The following is a 22,722-nucleotide window of genomic DNA, read 5'->3' on the forward strand; positions in this document are numbered from 1 at the left end:
GATGGGGAGGGGGTGAGGGGGTTACAGAGATAGGGAGGACTGGAGGAGGTTACAGAGATGGGGAGGGGTGAGGAGGTTACAGAGATAGGGAGGGAGTGAGAAGGTTACAGAGATAGAGAGGGGGCGAGGAGGTTACAGAGATAGGGAGGGAGTGAGGAGGTTACAGAGATAGGGAGGGAGTGAGGAGGTTACAGAGATAGGGAGGGAGTGAGGAGGTTACAGAGATAGGGAGGGAGTGAGGAGGTTACAGAGATGGGGAGGGAGTGAGGAGGTTGCAGAGATAGGGAGGGGGTGAGGAGGTTACAGAGATGGGGAGAGAGTGCGGAGGTTACAGAGATAGGGAGGGAGTGCGGAGGTTACAGAGATAGGGAGAGAGTGCGGAGGTTACAGAGATGGGGAGGGAGTGCGGAGGTTACAGAGATAGGGAGAGAGTGCGGAGGTTACAGAGATGGGGAGGGAGTGCGGAGGTTACAGAGATAGGGAGAGAGTGCGGAGGTTACAGAGATGGGGAGGGAGTGAGGAGGTTACAGAGATAGGGAGGACTGGAGGAGGTTACAGAGATAGGGAGGACTGGAGGAGGTTACAGAGATAGGGAGGGAGTGAGGAGGTTACAGAGATAGGGAGGACTGGAGGAGGTTACAGAGATAGGGAGGGAGTGAGGGGGTTACAGAGATAGGGAGGGAGTGAGGAGGTTACAGAGATGGGGAGGGATCTGGCCGTGGGTGGATGTAAGGGATTTAATTCTCCCTCTTTGCTGCCAAGACCCTAATCCAGTCGTTGATCGCCCCGAGGGTTGGGTCCCCCTCACAAACTACAACTTATGGTCCACACTGCACAAAGTCTCATGTCCCCATCGCCCCTGTCCTCACAGATCGACATCAGAACAAACATGTTGTACCTTGCAGCTTCCCATCCACTATCTCCAGGCTTCTCACAAAGGCCTTTTGAGCTTCCTGTAAGGCCTCGCTGGATAGGTCGCATTGGTGCATGAACAAGTACGTCCGGCCAATCAGCATCCAGGCTCGCTGCTCCTCAACGTAATTTCTGATTGACTGAGCCAATTCCAAATAGGCGCTGTGGTGCTGAGGGAGAAGGGGATGGACACGTCACCGAGAGGGAGGGAGGGAGGGAGGGGACCTTCTGTGGGTCTTGGACCCATCAAACCAGGCGTATAATACACAAATACACTGTAAACACTCACTCCCTCCACCACCTCCAACACTCACTCCCTCCACCATCGCCAACACTCACTCCCTCCACCACCGACAACACTCACTCCCTCCACCATCGCCAACACTCACTCCCTCCACCACCGCCAACACTCACTCCCTCCACCACCGCCAACACTCACTCCCTCCACCACCGACAACACTCACTCCCTCCACCACCGCCAACACTCACTCCCTCCACCACCGACAACACTCACTCCCTCCACCACCGCCAACACTCACTCCCTCCACCACCGCCAACACTCACTCCCTCCACCACCGCCAACACTCACTCCCTCCACCACCACCAACACTCACTCCCTCCACCACCGCCAACACTCACTCCCTCCACCACCGCCAACACTCACTCCCTCCACCATCGCCAACACTCACTCCCTCCACCACCAACAACACTCACTCCCTCCACCACCGACAACACTCACTCCCTTCACCACCTCCAACACTCACTCCCTCCACCATCGCCAACACTCACTCCCTCCACCACCGACAACACTCACTCCCTCCACCACCGACAACACTCACTCCCTTCACCACCTCCAACACTCACTCCCTCCACCATCGCCAACACTCACTCCCTCCACCACCGACAACACTCACTCCCTCCACCACCGACAACACTCACTCCCTCCACCACCGCCAACACTCACTCCCTCCACCACCGACAACACTCACTCCCTCCACCACCGACAACACTCACTCCCTCCACCCCCGACAACACTCACTCCCTCCACCACTGACAACACTCACTCCCTCCACCACCGCCAACACTCACTCCCTCCACCACCGACAACACTCACTCCCTCCACCACCGCCAACACTCACTCCCTCCACCACCGACAACACTCACTCCCTCCACCACCGCCAACACTCACTCCCTCCACCACCGACAACACTCACTCCCTCCACCACCGCCAACACTCACTCCCTCCACCACCGACAACACTCACTCCCTCCACCACCGCCAACACTCACTCCCTCCACCACCGCCAACACTCACTCCCTCCACCACACACAACACTCACTCCCTCCACCACACACAACACTCACTCCCTCCACCACCACCAACACTCACTCCCTCCACCACCGCCAACACTCACTCCCTCCACCACCGCCAACACTCACTCCCTCCACCATCGCCAACACTCACTCCCTCCACCACCAACAACACTCACTCCCTCCACCACTGACAACACTCACTCCCTTCACCACCGACAACACTCACTCCCTCCACCACCGCCAACACTCACTCCCTCCACCACACACAACACTCACTCCCTCCACCACCACCAACACTCACTCCCTCCACCACCGCCAACACTCACTCCCTCCACCATCGCCAACACTCACTCCCTCCACCACCGACCACACTCACTCCCTCCACCACCAACAACACTCACTCCCTCCACCACCTCCAACACTCACTCCCTCCACCATCGCCAACACTCACTCCCTCCACCACCAACAACACTCACTCCCTCCACCACCGACAACACTCACTCCCTCCACCACCGCCAACACTCACTCCCTCCACCACCGACAACACTCACTCCCTCCACCACCGCCAACACTCACTCCCTCCACCACCGCCAACACTCACTCCCTCCACCACCGACAACACTCACTCCCTCCACCACCGCCAACACTCACTCCCTCCACCACCGCCAACACTCACTCCCTCCACCACCGACAACACTCACTCCTCCACCACCTTAAACATTCACTCCCTCCACCACCGGCGCACCGTGGCTGCAGTGTGTACCATCTACAAGATTCACAGGCAACTCGCCAAGGCTTCTTCGGCAGCACCTCCCAAACCCGCGACCTCTACCCTCTAGAAGGACAAGGGCAGTAGACACATGGGAACACCACCACCTCCACGGCATCAACGTCTTGAGAATGAATTAAAGAAAGGGTTACTGACTGAAGGTACGGTCATGTCGCAGTTAATCCAGAGCACGTGAGTTCATATATCACCATATATAATATATATCATAGAATAACAGAAATTTACAGCACGGAAGGAGGCCATTCGGCCCATCGTGTCCGCGCCGGCCGACTAAGAGCCACCCAGCCTAATCCCACTTTTCAGCTCTGGGTCCGTAGCCCTGCAGGTTACGGCACTTCAGGTGCACATCCAGGTACTTTTTAAATGTGGTGAGGGTTTCTGTCTCTACCACCCTTTCAGGCAGTGAGTTCCAGACCCCCACCACCCTCTGGGTGAAGACATTTCCCTCAAATCCCCTCTAAACCTCCCCCCAATTACTTTATATCTATGCCCCCTGGTTGTTGACCCCTCTGCCAAGGGAAACAGGTCCTTCCTATCCACTCTATCCAGGCCCCTCATAATTTTATACACCTCAATCAGGTCTCCCCTCAGCCTCCTCTGTTCCAAAGTAAACAGACCCAGTCTATCCAATCTGTCCTCAGATATATATATTTATATCTATACAGTGCAGTAATACACACTGGCATAGAAATTTAATCTCGCCCCAAAATGGGTGAGATGGGGTGAGTATGGGGGAGGGGGGGCGAGCAAGTGAGGGGCAGGTAGGGGGTACAGTGAGTAGGGGGAGGGAGGAACGGGAGGGAGAAGGGATGTAGGAGGCGTGGCCCTGTTGCGTCGTCCCAAACGGCACGCAATATTCAAGCTGCCGGCTCATTATCACCACTCAGGCCTGCAGGCCGTGCCTCCCCACCGCCCCCCTCCCCCTCTGCTGCTGATTGGCTGCACCCCTATCGGTAGGTCGGACATCGCCCAGCTCTGGCACCACTGAAAGGCAGCCAGCATCTCTGAAAGGGGAGGCTGCGTTCAGTGCAGAGCACCGGGGAAAGTTAGAAAGGACAGAAGTGGCCACAGCAAGCATCGATAGGGTACCACGCTTCCCCGAGGCAGCCTTGGCGGCTCTGGTCCGGGGGCTTGGCCGGAGGGAGATCCTGTTCCCGGCCCCCCCCCCACGGTGAGGAAACATAAAAACATAGAAAATAGGTGCAGGAGTAGGCCATTCGGCCCTTCGAGCCTGCACCGCCATTCAATAAGATCATGGCTGATCATTCCCTCAGTACCCCTTTCCTGCTTTCTCTCCATACCCCTTGATCCCTTTAGACGTAAGGACCACATCTAACTCCCTCTTGAATATATCCAATGAACTGGCATCAACAACTCTCTGCGGTAGAGAATTCCACAGGTTAACAACTCTCTGAGTGAAGAAGTTTCTCCTCATCTCGGTCCTAAATGGCTTACCCCATATCCTTAGACTGTGACCCCCTGGTTCTGGACTTCCCCAACATCGGGAACATTCTTCCTGCATCGAATCTGTCCAGTCCTGTCAAAATTTTATGTTTCTATGAGATCCACTCTCATCCTTCTAAACTCCAGTTGATCCAATCTCTCCTCATAAGTCAGTCCTGCCATCCCGGGAATCAGTCTGGTGAACCTTCGCTGCACTCCCTCAATAGCAAGAACGTCCTTCCTCAGATTAGGAGACCAAAACTGAACACAATATTCCAGGTGAGGCCTCTCTGTAAGATCTCCCTGCTCCTATACTCAAATCCCCTAGCTATGAAGGCCAACATACCATTTGCCTTCATCACCGCCTGCTGTACCTGCATGCCAACCTTCAATGACTGATGTACTATAACACCCAGGTCTCGTTGCACCTCCCCTTTTCCTAATCTGCTGCCATTCAGATAATATTCTGCCTTCATGTTTTTGCCACCAAAGTGGATAACCTCACATTTATCCACATTATACTGCATCTGCCATGCATTTGCCCACTCACCTAACCTTGCCAAATCACCCTGCAGCCTCTTAGCATCCTCCTCACAGCTCACACCGCCACTCAGCTTAGTGTCATCTGCAAATTTGGAGATATTACATTCAATTCCTTCATCTAAATCATTGATGTATATTGTAAATAGCTGGGGTCCCAACACTGAGCCCTGCGGCACTCCACTAGTCACTGCCTGCCATTCTGAAAAGGACCCGTTTATCCCGACTCTCTGCTTGCTGTCTGCCAACCAGTTCTCTATCCACATCAATACATTACCCCCAATACCATGTACTTTAATTTTGCACATCAATCTCTTGTGTGGGACCTTGTCAAAAGCCTTTTGAAAGTCCAAATACACCACATCCACTGGTTCTCCCTTGTCCACTCTACTAGTTACATCCTCAAAAAATTCTAGAAGATTTGTCAAGCATGATTTCCCTTTCATAAATCCATGCTGACTTGGACCGATCCTGTCACTGCTTTCCAAATGCGCTGCTATTACATCTTTAATAATTGATTGCAACATTTTCCCCACCACCGATGTCAGGCTGACCGGTCTATAATTACCCGTTTTCTCTCTCCCTCCTTTTTTAAAAAGTGGTGTTACATTAGCTACCCTTCAGTCCATAGGAACTGATCCAGAGTCGATAGACTGTTGGAAAATGATCACCAATGCATCCACTATTTCTAGGGCCACTTCCCTAAGTACTCTGGGATGCAGACTATCAGGCCCTGGGGATTTATCGGCCTTCAATCCCATCAATTTCCCTAACACAATTTCCTGACTAATAAGGATTTCCTTCAGGTCCTCCTTCTCACTAGTGTAGGATTCACAAAAGTCTGGGACCCCTACTCAATGGACATGTGTCTGGAATTTAAAAGGGAACCGTGCTAGACTTCTGGAGGAGAAATGTGGACAGAAATATCTCACTATTAGGCGCCTTTGGACTAAACTAGGGTCTTTTAGATTGAGTTTGAACATTTTAAATTGTATGCTGGGTCTGCATAGGGAAATGGGATCCTTATAGGGCTGCTAACCCACCTGGGAGGCAGGTTCCAGGGAGACATTAGCAGTCTAACAAAAGCCCACTTACCAGGGACCCAGATACATACATATTTTAATAGTTCTTAAAACGGCTATACAGAAAAACCCTGGCATCAGCAAAACACACAAGAGACAGTATCAAGACCTGATTACATTCTAACAGCACCATTCGAAAACCCCATCAACACCTTTGGGAATCTTGTATCAGGCTAATGCTCAATCAGCTCACCAAAATTCTCACAAAAGGGATTACATTCGAGTTGATCAGCCTGCCAAAATCGCACAAAAGCAGTCATCAAATATCAATTGTGCACCCGCGTTTTGGCGTGAAATTTTAAGCAGCCTCTCAGGTATAACTGGGGGCCTTGCTGGTAGCTTGGGCTGAGAAAACACTTTTGAAGAAACGTACCCGAGAACATTCTGGAAAAGCACTTGGACTCTGGGCTCTTTGACTCTGGCTTTGAAACATCTAACTTGCCACATGAGGTTACAGCAACGCAACAAGAAGAACCGAACAAGAAGCCTCGGAGTCACTGAAAAAAACCAACAATCATCCAACGCTGACTCAAGGAAAAAACGTATTTACCATCAAAACATCGACCAGTGCTAATACCGAAGATACCGCAACCAGCCAAAGAATCCACAAGATTGAGGAGAGAGAAAGCAGTGTCAACTGGTCTAAAGTGTGGAGAAATCCTTTGGTGAGCATAGTCCCTGCAATTTCAGAGTCTAACTTAGTCAGTGTAGTGGTGGGAGGTGGGTTTCGTTTCACTGCATAACCTCTGTACCCGTTGTGTATACGTTTTCTCCCTTTTTCTGTACATTTTGTTATATGCTATTAAGTTAATTAGTGTGGTGTGCTATTTTCTAAATAAAATATTTGTTCTTGCACCAAACAGTTGTCTGTCTACATCTATCACATCCCCTAAATAATTCCAAGCCCTAGAACCAAGGAGTGGGATGATTCGAACCATCAAGGTCAGAAAAGGCCACCACCTACACTAGACCCTCGGTCCCCTAGTATTTACGGAAGGTTATTTGTGTCTTCCTTCGTGAAAACAGAACCAAAGTATTTGTTCAACTGGTCTGCCATTTCTTTGTTCCCCATTATAAATTCACCTGATTCTTACTGCAAGGGACCTACGTTAGTCTTCACTAATCTTTTTCTCTTCATATATCTATAGAAGCTTTTGCAGTCAGTTTTTATGTTCCCAGCAAGCTTCCTCTCGCACTCTATTTTCTCCCTCTTAATTAAACCCTTTGTCCTCCTCTGCTGAATTATAAAATTCTCCCAGTCCTCAGGTTTGCTGCTTTTTCTGGCCAATTTATATGCCTTTTCCTTAGATTTAACACTATCCCTAATTTCCCTAGTTAGCCACGGTTGAGCCACCTTTCCCATTTTATTTTTACTCCAGACAGCGATGTACAATTATTGAAGTTCATCCATATGATCTTTAAATGTTTGCCATTGCCTATCCACCACCAACCCTTTAAGTATCATTCACCAGTCTATTCTAGCCAATTCACGTCTCATACCATCGAAGTGACCTTTCCTCAAGTTCTCTGAATTAACTGTGTCACTCTCCATCTTAATAAAGAATTCTACCATATTACGGTCACTCTTCACCAAGGGGCCTTGCACAACAAGATTGTTGATTAGTCCTTTCTCATTACACATCACCCAGTCTCAGATGGCCAGCCATCTAGTTGGTTCCTCGACATATTGGTTCCTCGACATACATTCCAGGAAATCCTCCTCTACCGCATTGCTACCAGTTTGATTAGCCTAATCAATACGTAAATGAAAGTCACCCATCCAGGTAAGGCCTCCATCACCAGTGAGCACAGGTCACAGAGGAGGTCAGTGTCTGGAGCTTCGTTGCCAGGACATGGGTATGATGCCAGAAAAAGTTCAATGACCTCATCACAGGCTTTAAGTTAAGTAACTACTCTAACTTTCTGCTGGCAACTCCACCAGCTCCATCCTCACTATTCACAATAAATTCTTGCATTTCTATAGCACCTTTCACAACCACCGCACGTCTCAAAGGGCTTTACAGCCAATGAAGTACTTTTGGAGTGTAGTCACTGTTGTAATGTGGGAAACGCGGCAGCCAATTTGCGCACAGCAAGCTCCCACACACAGCAACGTGATCATGATCAGATAATCTGTTTTGTTATGTTGATTGATAAATATTGGGCCAGGACATCGAGAATAACCCCCCCCTGCTCTTCTTCAAAATAGTGCCGTGGGATCTTTTACACCCACCTCAGAGAAAAGACGGGGCCTCGGTTTAACGTCTCATCCAAAAGATGGCACCTCCGACAGTGCGCCGCTCCCTCAGCACTGCACTGGAGAGTCAGCCTAGATTTATGTGCTGGAGTCTCTAGAGTGGGACTTGAACCCACAACCTTCTGACTCCGAGACGAAGGTGTTAACCCACTGAGCCACGGCTGACACTGCCTCCCTCCTCTCGCCCACTTCACTCTCCTCCAGTCACTACACCTTCCCACTCCTTGCACTCACCACTATTGCAACCCTCACTACCCCCCCAGCCTCCCCGGGTCTCCGGCTCTCCCATTTACCTGCAGGGAAGACTCGCAATTCCTCAGCTTCAGGAAGCACTCGCCGATCATCCGATGCGCGATGCCACAGCCAATCACATCTCGCCGCGCTGTCAACAGCCGCAACTCCTCTTCGTGCTCCTGAATGGCTTCCTGGAACTGCCCTGTCGGAGGTCGAGAGAGAGAGTGAGAGCGGGGATCGAGGGAGAGTGTGTGAGGGAGTGAGAGAGTGAGTGACGATCAAGAGAGAGAGAGAGGGAGAGTGAGTGAGGGAGAGCGAGTGAGTGAGAGTGTGAGAGAGGATCGAGAGAGAGAGAGAAAGGGAGAGTGTGTGAGGGAGTGAGAGAGGATCGAGAGAGAGAGTGAGAGAGGGGATCGAGGGAGAGTGTGTGAGGGAGTGAGACAGTGAGTGACGATCAAGAGAGAGAGAGAGGGAGAGTGAGTGAGGGAGAGCGAGTGAGTGAGAGTGTGAGAGAGGATCGAGAGAGAGAGAGAGGGAGAGTGTGTGAGGGAGTGAGAGAGGATCGAGAGAGAGAGAAAGGGAGAGTGTGTGAGGGAGTGAGAGAGTGAGAGAGGATTGAGAGAGAGAGTGAGAGAGGGGATCGAGGGAGAGTGTGTGAGGGAGTGAGAGAGTGAGTGACGATCAAGAGAGAGAGAGAGGGAGAGTGAGTGAGGGAGAGCGAGTGAGTGAGAGTGTGAGAGAGGATCGAGAGAGAGAGAGCGGGAGAGTGTGTGAGGGAGAGCGAGTGAGTGAGAGTGTGAGAGAGGATCGAGAGAGAGAGAGGGAGAGTGTGTGAGGGAGTGAGAGAGTGAGAGAGGATCGAGAGAGAGAGTGAGAGTAAGAGAGAGGGGATCGAGAGAGAGTAATGGAGAGGGGATCGAGAGAGTGAGTGAGAGAGGGAGAGTGAGAGTGATGGAGAGGGAATCGAGAGAGAGTGAGTGAGAGAGGGGATCGAGAGAGAGAGAGAGAGAGAGTGAGTGAGTGAGAGAATGAGAGTGTGAGAGAGGATCGAGAGAGAGTGATGGAGAAAGGGGATCGAGAGAGCGAGAGAGAGCAATGGAGAGGGGATCGAGAGAGTGAGTGAGAGAGGGAGAGTGAGAGTGATGGAGAGGGAATCGAGAGAGAGTGAGTGAGAGAGGGGATCGAGAGAGAGAGAGAGAGACAGAGAGTGATGGAGAGAGGGGATCAGGAGAGAGAGAGAGTGATGGAGAGAGGGGATCGAGAGAGAGTGAGTGAGTGAGAGAGGGGATCGAGAGAGAGAGAGTGATGGAGAGAGGGGATCGAGAGAGAGAGAGAGTGATGGAGAGAGGGGATCGAGAGAAAGAGTGAGTGAGAGTGAGAGAGGGGATCGAGAGAGAGAGTGAAGAGAGGATTGAGAGAAAGAGAGAGTGATGGGGGCATAACCTTAGAATAAGGGGCCGCCCATTAAAAACTGAGATGAGGAGGAATTTCTTCTCTCAGAGGAATTCGCTGCCTCAGAGAGCTATGGAAGCTGGGACATGGAATAAATTTAAGACAGAAATAAAAAATGACTGCAGAAGCTTCTATAGATATGTCAAGAGAAAAAGATTAGTGAAGACAAACGTTGGTTCCTTGCAGTCGGATTTGCGTAAATTTATAACGGGGAACAAAGAAATGGCAGACCAATTGAACAAGAACTTTGGTTCTGTCTTCTCAAAGGAAGACACACATAACCTTCCCGATGTACTTAAACATTTCTTAAACAATAAGGGTTATGGGGAGTGGGCAGGGAAGTGGAGCTGAGTCCATGATCGGATCAGTCATGATCGTATTAAATGGTGGAGCAGGCTCGAGGGGCCAAATGGCCGACTCCTGCTCCTATTTCTTATGTTTGTTCTTCGGGTCTTATGGAAATATAGAAACATAGAAAATAGGTGCAGGAGTAGTCCATTCGGCCCTTCGAGCCTGCACCACCATTCAATAAGATCATGGCTGAACATTCCCTCAGTACCCTTTCCCTGCTTTCTCTCCATACCCCTTGATCCCTTTAGCCGTAAGGGCCATATCTAACTCCCTCTTGAATAAATCTAATGAATTGGCCTCAACAACTCTCTGTGAAGAGAATTCCACAGGTTAACACTCTCTGAGTGAAGAAGTTTCTCCTCATCTCAGTCCTAAATGGCTAACCCCTTATCCTTAGACTGTGTCCCCTGGTTCTGGACTTCCCCAACATCGGGAACATTCTTCCTGCATTTAACCTGTCCAGTCCCGTCAGAATTTTATATGTTTCTATGAGATCCCCTCTCATCCTTCTAAACTCCAGTGAATACAGATCCAGTTGATCTCTCCTCATGTGTCAGTCCTGCCATCCCGGGAATCAGTCTGGTGAACCTTCGCTGCACTCCCTCAATAGCAAGAACGTCCTTCCTCAGATTAGGAGACCAAAACTGAACACAATATTCCAGGTGAGGCCTCACCAAGGCCCTGAACAACTGCAGTAAGACCTCCCTGCTCCTATACCCAAATCCCCTAGCTATGAAGGCCTGCTGTACCTGTTTGCCAACCTTCAATGACTGATGTACCAAGACACCCAGGTCTCGTTGCACCTCCTCTTTTCCTAATCTGCTGCCATTCAGATAATATTCTGCCTTCCTGTTTTTGCCACCAAAATGGATAACCTCACACTTATCCACATTATACTGCATCTGCCATGCATTTTCCCACTCACCTAACCCTGCAACCTCTTAGCATCCTCCTCACAGCTCACACCGCCACCCAGCTTAGTGTCATCTGCAAACCTGGAGATATTACATTCAATTCCTTCATCTAAATCATTAATGTATATTGTAAATAGCTGGGGTCCCAGCATTGAACCCTGCGGCACCCCACTAGTCACTGCCTGCCATTCTGAAAAGGACCCGTTTATTCCTTACATTAGCTACCCTCCAGTCCATAGGAACTGATCCAGAGTCTATAGAATGTTGGAAAATGACCATCAATGCGTCCACTATTTCTAGGGCCACTTCCTTAAGTTCTCTGGGATGCAGACTATCAGGCCCTGGGGATTTATCGGCCTTCAATCCCATCAATTTCCCTAACACAATTTTCTGACAAATAAGGATTTCCTTCAGTTCCTCCTTCTCGCTAGAGCCTCGGTTCCCTAGTATTTCCAGAAGGTTATTTGTGTCTTCCTTAGTGAAGACAGAACCAAAGTATTTGTCCAATTGGTCTGCCATTTCTTTGTTCCCCATTATAAATTCACCTGATTCTGACTGCAAGGAATCTACTCTATTCCCCTTGCAAATCCATTGGCCTTCCTGATCACTTGCTGTACCTGCATATTAAATTATTGTGTTTCATGCACAAGGACCCCCAGGTCCCGCTGTACTGCAGCATTTTGTAATCTCTCCCCATTTAAGTACTTTGTAGACACAGCCTACACAGATATACATAAACACACACAGCCCTACACAGATATACAGACACACAGACCCAGACACTGCCCTACACAGGTATACAGACCCAGACACTGCCCTACACAGATATACAGACCCAGACACTGCCCTACACAGATATACAGGCACACAGACCCAGACACTGCCCTACACAGATATACAGACCCAGACACTGCCCTACACAGATATACAGACCCAGACACAGCCCTACACAGATATACAGACACACAGACCTAGTCACTGCCCTACACAGATACACAGACACACAGACTCAGACACTGCGCTACACAGATATACAGGCACACAGATCCAGACACTGCCCTACACAGATACACAGACACACAGATCCAGACACTGCCCAACACAGATATACAGACCCAGACACTGCCCTACACAGATATACAGCCACACAGACCCAGACACTGCCCTACAGAGATATACAGACCCAGACTCTGCCCTACACAGATATACAGACCCAGACACTGCCCTACACAGATATACAGACACACAGACTCAAACACTGCCCTACACAGATATACAGACCCAGACACTGCCCTACACAGATATACAGACACACAGACCCAGACACTGCCCTACACAGATATACAGACCCAGACACTGCCCTACACAGATATACAGCCACACAGACCCAGACACTGCCCTACACAGATATACAGACCCAGACTCTGCCCTACACAGACAAACAGACCCAGACACTGCCCTACACAGATATACAGACACACAGACCCAAACACTGCCCTACACAGATATACAGATACACAGACCCAGACACTGCCCTACACAGATATACAGACCCAGACACTGCCCTACACAGATATACAGACACACAGACCCAGACACTGCCCTACACAGATATACAGACACACAGACCCAGACACTGCCCTACACAGATATACAGGCCCAGACACTGCCCTACAAAGATATACAGACACACAGACCCAGACACTGCCCTACACAGATATACAGACACACAGACCCAGACACTGCCCTACACAGATATACAGACCCAGACACTGCCCTACACAGATATACAGCCACACAGACCCAGACACTGCCCTACACAGATATACAGACCCAGACTCTGCCCTACACAGATATACAGACCCAGACACTGCCCTACACAGATATACAGACACACAGACCCAAACACTGCCCTACACAGATATACAGATACACAGACCCAGACACTGCCCTACACAGATATACAGACCCAGACACTGCCCTACACAGATATACAGACACACAGACCCAGACACTGCCCTACACAGATATACAGACACACAGACCCAGACACTGCCCTACACAGATATACAGGCCCAGACACTGCCCTACAAAGATATACAGACACACAGACCCAGACACTGCCCTACACAGATATACAGACACACAGACCCAGACACTGCCCTACACAGATATACAGACACAGACACTGCCCTACAAAGATATACAGACACACAGACCCAGACACTGCCCTACACAGATATACAGGCACACAGACCCAGACACTGCCCTACACAGATATACAGACCCAGACACTGCCCTACACAGATATACAGACCCAGACACTGCCCTACAAAGATATACAGACACACAGACCCAGACTCTGCCCTACACAGACAAACAGACCCAGACACTGCCCTACACAGACACACAGACCCAGACACTGCCCTACACAAATATACAGACCTAGACACTGCCCCACACTGATATACAGACCCAGACACTGCCCTACACAGATATACAGACACAGACACTGCCCTACAAAGATATACAGACACACAGACCCAGACACTGCCCTACACAGATATACAGGCACACAGACCCAGACACTGCCCTGCACAGATATACAGACCCAGACACTGCCCTACACAGATATACAGACCCAGACACTGCCCTACAAAGATATACAGACACACAGACCCAGACTCTGCCCTACACAGACAAACAGACCCAGACACTGCCCTACACAGATATACAGATCCAGACACTGCCCTACAAAGATATACAGACACACAGACCCAGACACTGCCCTACACAGATACACAGATCCAGACACTGTCCTACACAGATATACAGACCCAGACACTGCCCTACTCAGATATACAGACCCAGACACTGCCCTGCAAAGATATACAGACACACAGACCCAGACTCTGCCCTACACAGACACACAAACCGAGACACTGCCCTACACAGACACACAGACCCAGACACTGCCCAACACAGATATACAGACCGAGACACTGCCCTACACAGATACATAGACACAGAGGCCCAGACACTGCCCTACACAAATATACAGACCCAGACACTGCCCCACACTGATATACAGACACAGAGGTACAGACACTGCCCTACACAGATATACAGACCCAGACACTGCCCTACACAGATACACAGACACAGAGGCCCAGACACTGCCCTACACAAATATACAGACCCAGACACTGCCCCACACTGATATACAGACACAGAGGCCCAGACACTGCCCTACACAGATATACACAGACCCAGACACTGCCCATTCCCACTATTCAGATTTACCGTTCTTCCTGAAGTTCTCTCCCAGCTGATGACAGACCTCAGCCATTCCCTTGGTCCTGTTTCTCTTCTGAGCCTTGACCTTCGTATCCAGGAGCACTGCCGGGTTTAAACCACAAGGTCAATCTGCTCCCGGAGATCTCAACACACAGTGCACATAGCTCAACTTGTCAGAGTGTCAACAACTCTCGACACATCAACTTCATGGGACAGTGTAGAGGGAGCTTTACTCTGTATCTAACCCCGTGCTGTACCTGCCCTGGGAGTGTTTGATGGGACAGTGTAGAGGGAGCTTTACTCTGTATCTAACCTGTGCTGTAGCTGTCCTGGGAGTGTTTGATGGGACAGTGTAGAGGGAGCTTTACTCTGTATCTAACCTGTGCTGTACCTGCCCTGGGAGTGTTTGATGGGACAGTGTAGAGGGAGCTTTACTCTGTATCTAACCCCGTGCTGTACCTGCCCTGGGAGTGTTTGATGGGACAGTGTAGAGGGAGCTTTACTCTGTATCTAACCCCGTGCTGTACCTGCCCTGGGAGTGTTTGATGGGACAGTGTAGAGGGAGCTTTACTCTGTATCTAACCTGTGCTGTAGCTGTCCTGGGAGTGTTTGATGGGACAGTGTAGAGGGAGCTTTACTCTGTATCTAACCTGTGCTGTACCTGCCCTGGGAGTGTTTGATGGGACAGTGTAGAGGGAGCTTTACTCTGTATGTAACCCCCTGTACCTGCCCTGGGAGTGTTTGATGGGACAGTGTAGAGGGAGCTTTACTCTGTATCTAACCCCGTGCTGTACCTGCCCTGGGAGTGTTTGATGGGACAGTGTAGAGGGAGCTTTACTCTGTATCTAACCCCCTGTACCTGCCCTGGGAGTGTTTGATGGGACAGTGTAGAGGGAGCTTTACTCTGTATCTAACCCGTGCTGTACCTGCCCTGGGAGTGTTTGATGGGGACAGTGTAGAGGAAGCTTTACTCTGTATCTAACCCGTGATGTACCTGCCCTGGGAGTGTTTGATGGGACAGTGTAGAGGGAGCTTTACTCTGTATCTAACCCGTGCTGTACCTGCCCTGGGAGTGTTTGATGGGACAGTGTAGAGGGAGCTTTACTCTGTATCTAACCCGTGCTGTACCTGTCCTGGGAGTGTTTGATGGGACAGTGTAGAGGGAGCTTTACTCTGTATCGAACCCCGTGCTGTACCTGCCCTGGGAGTGTTTGATGGGACAGTGTAGAGGGAGCTTTACTCTGTATCTAACCCCGTGCTGTACCTGCCCTGGGAGTGTTTGATGGGACAGTGTAGAGGGAGCTTTACTCTGTATCTAACCCGTGCTGTACCTGCCCTGGGAGTGTTTGATGGGACAGTGTAGAGGGAGCTTTACTCTGTATCTAACCCCGTGCTGTACCTGCCCTGGGAGTGTTTGATGGGACAGTGTAGAGGGAGCTTTACTCTGTATCTAACCCCGTGCTGTACCTGCCCTGGAGTGTTTGATGGGACAGTAAAACGTGCCAAGGGAGTTCACAGGAACATATGAAACAAAATTTGACACCGAGTTGCCTGAGGAGTTATTAGGACAGATGTACAAATACTGTCAGAGGGAGGTTTTAAGGAGCGTCTTAAAGGATGAGAGAGGCGGGGAGGTTTAGGGAGGGAATCGCTGAGCTTGGGGCCCAGGCAGCTGAAGGCACGGCCACCAATGGTGGAGTGATTATAATCGGGGATGTGTGGAGGCCAGAATTGGAGGAGTGCCGATATCTCGGAGGGTTGTGAGGCTGCAGGAGGTGACAGATTAGAAATGTTTAGCTTTAAACAGCTTGTGGCCCGGCTGCGAGAGTGCTGAGCTACTGTCAACAGGCTGGGTAATGGCGGGAAGGGACGGCCCTTGTTTGGGAAAGTGAAACTGAAAGCAAGAAAGTGAATGCCGTTAATCCGATAACTCACATTCCGAACATAAAGAGGCAGGAGACTGGGCGCTGTAAATAGCTTGGGGCAACAGGGTTCTCACCAAGGGAGGGGAGGGGAGGGCCAGGACTGGGGAACAGGAGAGGGCCAGGACTGGGGAACAGGAGAGGGCCAGGACTGGGGAACAGGAGAGGGTCAGGACTGGGAAACAGGAGAGGGCCAGGAGTGGGGAGGGCCAGGACTGGGGAGGGCCAGGACTGGGGAACAGGAGAGGGCCAGGACTGGGGAACAGGAGAGGGCCAGGACTGGGCAACAGGAGAGGGCCAGGAGTGGGGAGGGCCAGGACTGGGGAACAGGAGAGGGCCAGGACTGGGGAACGGGAGAGGGCCAGGAGTGGGGAGGGCCAGGACTGGGGAACAGGAGAGGGCCAGGACTGAGGAACAGGAGAGGGCCAGGACTGGGCAACAGGAGAGGGCCAGGACTGGGGAACAGGAGAGGGTCAGGACTGGGGAGGGCCAGGACTGGGCAACAGGAGAGGGCCAGGAGTGGGGAGGGCCAGGACTGGGCAACAGGAGAGGGCCAGGACTGGGGAACAGGAGAGGGTCAGGACTGGGCAACAGGAGAGGGCCAGGAGTGGGGAGGGCCAGGACTGGGGAACAGGAGAGGGCCAGGACTGGGCAACAGGAGAGGGCCAGGAGTGGGGAGGGCCAGGACTGGGCAACAGGAGAGGGCCAGGACTGGGGAACAGGAGAGGGCCAGGAGTGGGGAGGGCCAGGACTGGGGAACAGGAGAGGGCCAGGAGTGGGGAGGGCCAGGACTGGGGAACAGGAGAGGGCCAGGACTGGGCAACAGGAGAGGGCCAGGAGTGGGGAGGGCCAGGACTGGGGAACAGGAGAGGGCCAGGAGTGGGGAGGGCCAGGACTGGGCAACAGGAGAGGGCCAGGAGTGGGGAGGGCCAGGACTGGGCAACAGGAGAGGGCCAGGAGTGGGGAGGGCCAGGACTGGGGAACAGGAGAGGGCCAGGACTGGGCAACAGGAGAGGGCCAGGAGTGGGCAACAGGAGAGGGCCAGGAGTGGGGAGGGCCAGGACTGGGGAACAGGAGAGGGCCAGGACTGAGGAACAGGAGAGGGCCAGGACTGGGAAACAGGAGAGGGCCAGGACTGGGAAACAGGAGAGGGCCAGGACTGGGAAACAGGAGAGAGCCAGGACTGGGCAACAGGAGAGGGCCAGGACTGGGGAACGGGAGAGAGCCAGGACTGGGGAGGGCCAGGACTGAGGAACAGGAGAGGGCCAGGACTGGGCAACAGGAGAGGGCCAGGACTGGGAAACAGGAGAGGGCCAGGACTGGGAAACAGGAGAGGGTCAGGACTGGGAAACAGGAGAGGGCCAGGACTGGGCAACAGGAGAGGGCCAGGACTGGGGAACGGGAGAGAGCCAGGACTGGGGAGGGCCAGGACTGAGGAACAGGAGAGGGCCAGGACTGGGCAACAGGAGAGGGCCAGGACTGGGGAACGGGAGAGAGCCAGGACTGGGGAGGGCCAGGACTGAGGAACAGGAGAGGGCCAGGACTGGGCAACAGGAGAGGGCCAGGACTGGGGAACAGGAGAGGGCCAAGTCTGGGGAACAGGGTGTGACATGTGTTGGGGGGAGCAGTTTGCAAACCTCACAGTACACACACTCAAAGCCGCTTTGCGATTTCCTGCTTGTGTGGAGCGGCTCGCACTTGTTCAACTTCACATAGGTCTCCTGGTCCATTGTACTCACAGCGGATCTCCTGGGAATCGCTCAGTGCCAGGTCCTGGGAATCGCTGAGTGCCAGGTCCTGGGGGTCTCTCAGTGTCTGGGGATCTTTCAGTGTCTGGTCCCAGGGGTCTCTCAGTATCTGGTCCTGGGGGTCTCTCAGTATCTGGTCCTGGGGGTCTCTCAGTATCTGGGGGTCTCTCAGTATCTGAGGGTCTCTCGGTATCTGGTCATGAGGGTCTCTCAGTATCTGGTCCTGAGGGTCTCTCAGTATCTGGTCCTGGGGGTCTCTCAGTATCTGGTCCTGGGGGTCTCTCAGTATCTGGTCATGAGGGTCTCTCAGTATCTGGTCCTGGGGGTCTCTCAGTATCTGGGGGTCTCTCAGTATCTGGTCCTGAGGGTCTCTCAGTATCTGGTCCTGGGGGTCTCTCAGTATCTGGTCCTGGGGGTCTCTCAGTATCTGGTCATGAGGGTCTCTCAGTATCTGGTCCTGGGGGTCTCTCAGTATCTGGTCCTGGGGGTCTCTCAGTATCTGGGGGTCTCTCAGTATCTGGTCCTGGGGGTCTCTCAGTATCTGGGGGTCTCTCAGTATCTGGTCCTGGGGGTCTCTCAGTATCTGGTCCTGGGGGTCTCTCGGTGCCCGGTCCTGGGGCGGTGTATCACTCTCACACTCCATGGCCATCTAACCGATCTCCACGCAGCCTCGCTATTCTGGACCGCCTCGCTTCCTGCTTGAGTCGGGCTTGTGGGTCTTAGCTCGTCCTAAATTGGCAGCCGGAGTCCCCAGTGAAGCAAAGGAAGAGGCCATGTTGGTGATGGGAGGTCCGGCACACAGGAGCTGACGGGCAGACAGACTGCGAGCAGTGCAGTGAACATCTGAGCGTGCACTGCCGCTGCAGGAGGAGCCCCAGTCTGGCCCCAGTCTAACATCTGATCAGAGGCTGCTGCAGTGGGCCCTGGGCTTGCGGGAGGCCGCTGTTCAGGATCCCCAGCGGACCCCCTGCAGTCTTTTTAAATAAAAACTTGATTCCACAACAGGCTTTGTTCAGCGTTTGTTTGTAGGTGGGTAATAGAAAGATCTCTATCTGTGCAGTGAATACTTGTGTTTGAAAGGTGAAATTAAGCTTTTTTTAAAACCGACTTCATACATTACTGCTGCTCCAGGAGAATACTAAATAGAACTATTATAGTGCACCATGTATCTGACCGAGTACCAGACATTCCAGTAAACCATCACAGAATTGCTTTTTAGAGTTTTCTGGCAGCAGCAAAAAGTACTTAAATTACATGTAACACTTCAAACATTTTTAACCCTTTCTCCTCAGTTTGTTAATTCAAAACAAGGTCTCCGAGCTGAGCAGATGGAACAAACCATTGACCCATCTATGACCCACTTTCAATGTAACAGGAGGTGAACCTGGAGCAGGGGCGAGAACCTTCGCCATTTCTTCCCCCCTGAAGTGGGACACAGTTGCTGTAATGTGTTATACCAGCAGCTCAGCTGAGAATAGCAAAACTGCAGCATGTACTGTACCAGGCAACACTAGTGAAGCCAGAGATGTCACTGCGATGGTGCCCCAAAAATGACGGAACAGTCAGGAGCTTGTAGAGCTGCACTCGGTGCAGTCTTGCTCCGGAGCCCGGAGCTGGGATGTGATCTGTGGTTACTGCACACAGAGCTGTCTTTACTGCCACCTTGCTGTGTGAGGGGGCTCTGCAATTGGTCACACGAGGATGTTGCCTGGATTGGAACATTTTGGCTATGAGGAAAGATTGGATAGGCTGGGGTTTGTTTTCTTTGGAACAGAGGAGGCTGAGGGGAGACCTGATTGAGATGTATAAAATTATGAGGGGTCTGGATAGAGTGGATAGGAAGGACCTGTTTCCCTTGGCAGAGGGGTCAACAACCAGGGGACATAGATTTAAAGTAATTGGGGGGAGGTTTAGAGGGGATTTGAGGGAAAATTTCTTCACCCAGAGGGTGGTGGGGGTCTGGAACTCACTGCCTGAAAGGGTGGTAGAGGCAGAAACCCTCAACACATTTAAAAAGTACTTGGATGTGCACCTGAAGTGCTGTAACCTACAGGGCTACGGACCGAGAGCGGGAAAGTGAGATTAGGCCGGATAGCTCTTTGTCGGCCGGGACAGACACGATGGGTTGAAATAGCCTCCTTCCGTGCTGTAAATTTCTATGATTTCCAGAGATCCGTGTAAATATTAACACACTGAGCCTGTAAATATTAATACACTCCAAGCCCCCTGTAAATATTAACAAACCGAGCCCTGTAAATATTAACACTCTGGCTGGGAACTCAACATCCAGGGGTATTCAACAATCAGGAAGGATAGACAGAAAGGAAAAGGAGGTGGGGTAGCATTGCTGGTTATAGAGGAAATTAATGCAATAGTAAGGAGGAACATTAGCCTGGATGATGTGGAATTGGTATGGGTGGAGCTGCGGAATACCAAGGGGCAGAAAACACTAGTGGGAGTTGTGTACATGCCACCAAACAGTAGTAGTGAGGTTGGGGACAGCATCAAACAAGAAATTAGGGATGCGTGCAATAAAGGTACAGCAGTTATCATGGGCGACTTTAATCTACATATAGATTGGACTAACCAAACTGGTAGCAATACGGTGGAGGAGGATTTCCTGGCGTGTATTAGTGATGGTTTTCTAGACCAATATATCGAGGAACCAACTAGAGGGCTGGCCATCCTAGACTGGGTGATGTGTAATGAGAAAGGACTAATTAGCAATCTTGTTGTGCGAGGCCCCTTGGGGAAGAGTGACAATAATATGGTAGAACTCTTCATTAAGATGGAGAGTGACACAGTTAATTCAGAGACGAGGGCCCTGAACTTAAGGAAAGGTAACTTTGATGGTATGAGACGTGAATTGGCTAAATAGATTGGCGAATGATACTTAAAGGGTTGATGGTGGATAGGCAATGGCAAACATTTAAAGATCACATGGATGAACTTCAACAATTGGACATCCCTGTCAGGAGTAAAAATAAAACAGGGAAGGTGGCTCAACCGTGGCTAACAAGGGAAATTAAGGATAGTGTTAAATCCAAGTAAGAAGCTTAAAAATTGGCCAGAAAAAGCAGCAAACCTGAGGACTGGGAGAAATTTATAATTCAGCAAAGGAGGACAAAGTGTTTAATTAGGAGGAGGAAAATAGAGTATGAGAGGAAGCTTGCTGGGAACATAAAAACTGATATCTAGAGAAGTGTTTGCAATGTGAAGAGGAAAAGATTAGTGAGGACAAACGTAGGTCCCTTGCAGTCAGATTCAGGTGAATTTATAATGGGGAACAAAGAAATGGCAGACCAGTTGAACAAATACTTTGGTTCTGTCTTCATGAAGGAAGTCACAAATAACCTTCCGGAAATACTAGGGGCCCGAGGCCCTAGTGAGCAGGAGGAACTGAAGGAAATCCTTATGAGGCAGGAAATTGTGTTAGGGAAATTGATGGGATTGAAGGCCGGTAAATCCCCGGGGCCTGATAGTCTGCATCCCAGAGTACTTAAGGAAGTGGCCCTGGAAAAAGTGGATGCATTGGTGATCATTTTCCAACTGTATATCTACTCTGGATCAGTTCCTATGGACTGGAGGGTAGCTAATGTAACTCCACTTTTAATAAAAGGAGGGAGAGAGAAAATGGATAATTATAGAAACATAGAAACATAGAAAATAGGTGCAGGAGTAGGCCATTTGGCCCTTCTAGCCTGCACCGCCATTCAATGAGTTCATGGCTGAACATGCAACCTCAGTACCCCATTCCTGCTTTCTCGCCACACCCCTTGATCCCCCTAGTAGTAAGGACTATATCTAACTCCTTTTTGAATATATTTAGTGAATTGGCCTCAACAATTTTCTGTGGTAGAGAATTCCACAGGTTCACCACTCTCTGGGTGAAGAAGTTTCTCCTCATCTCAGTCCTAAATGGCTTACCCCTTATCCTTAGATTGTGACCCCTAGTTCTGGACTTCCCCAACATTGGGAACATTCTTCCTGCATCTAAACCCGTCAGAATTTTAAACATTTCTATGAGGTCCCCTCTCATTCTTCTGAACTCCAGTGAATACAAGCCCAGTTGATCCAGTCTTTCTTGATATGTCAGTCCCACCATCCCGGGAATCAGTCTGGTGAACCTACGCTGCACTCCCTCAATAGCAAGAATGTCCTTCCTCAAGTTAGGAGACCAAAACTGTACACAATACTCCAGGGTGTGGCCTCACCAAGGCCCTGTACAACTGTAGCAACACCTCCCTGCCCCTGTACTCAAATCTCCTCGCTATGAAGGCCAACATGCCATTTGCTTTCTTAACCGCCTGCTGTACCTGCATGCCAACCTTCAATGACTGATGTACCATGACACCCAGGTCTCGTTGCACCTCCCCTTTTCCTAATCTGTCACCATTCAGATAATAGTCTGTCTCTCTGTTTTTACCACCAAAGTGGATAACCTCACATTTATCCACATTATACTTC

At 50.9% G+C, this 22,722-nt stretch overlaps 1 protein-coding gene across 1 annotated transcript in view; it reads right to left on the reverse strand.

Annotated features, from left to right (window-relative positions):
* LOC139256042 (tonsoku-like protein) overlaps positions 1-18,911 on the reverse strand; it is a gene marked incomplete at its 3' end in the record, with an annotated part of 35,404 nt that extends 16,493 nt beyond the window's left edge. The window contains exons 1-4 of the mRNA XM_070874118.1: positions 18,247-18,911; positions 14,592-14,687; positions 8,631-8,773; positions 899-1,082 (exon numbers count right to left, since the gene is read on the reverse strand). Of these exons, the coding sequence (XP_070730219.1) occupies positions 899-1,082; positions 8,631-8,773; positions 14,592-14,687; positions 18,247-18,904 (1,081 nt within the window). The remainder of the gene's footprint in view (positions 1-898; positions 1,083-8,630; positions 8,774-14,591; positions 14,688-18,246) is intronic.
* Positions 18,912-22,722: the final 3,811 nt, after the last annotated feature.

Source organism: Pristiophorus japonicus, unplaced genomic scaffold (genome assembly GCF_044704955.1).
Source record: "Pristiophorus japonicus isolate sPriJap1 unplaced genomic scaffold, sPriJap1.hap1 HAP1_SCAFFOLD_683, whole genome shotgun sequence".
NCBI lineage: Eukaryota > Metazoa > Chordata > Chondrichthyes > Pristiophoridae > Pristiophorus > Pristiophorus japonicus.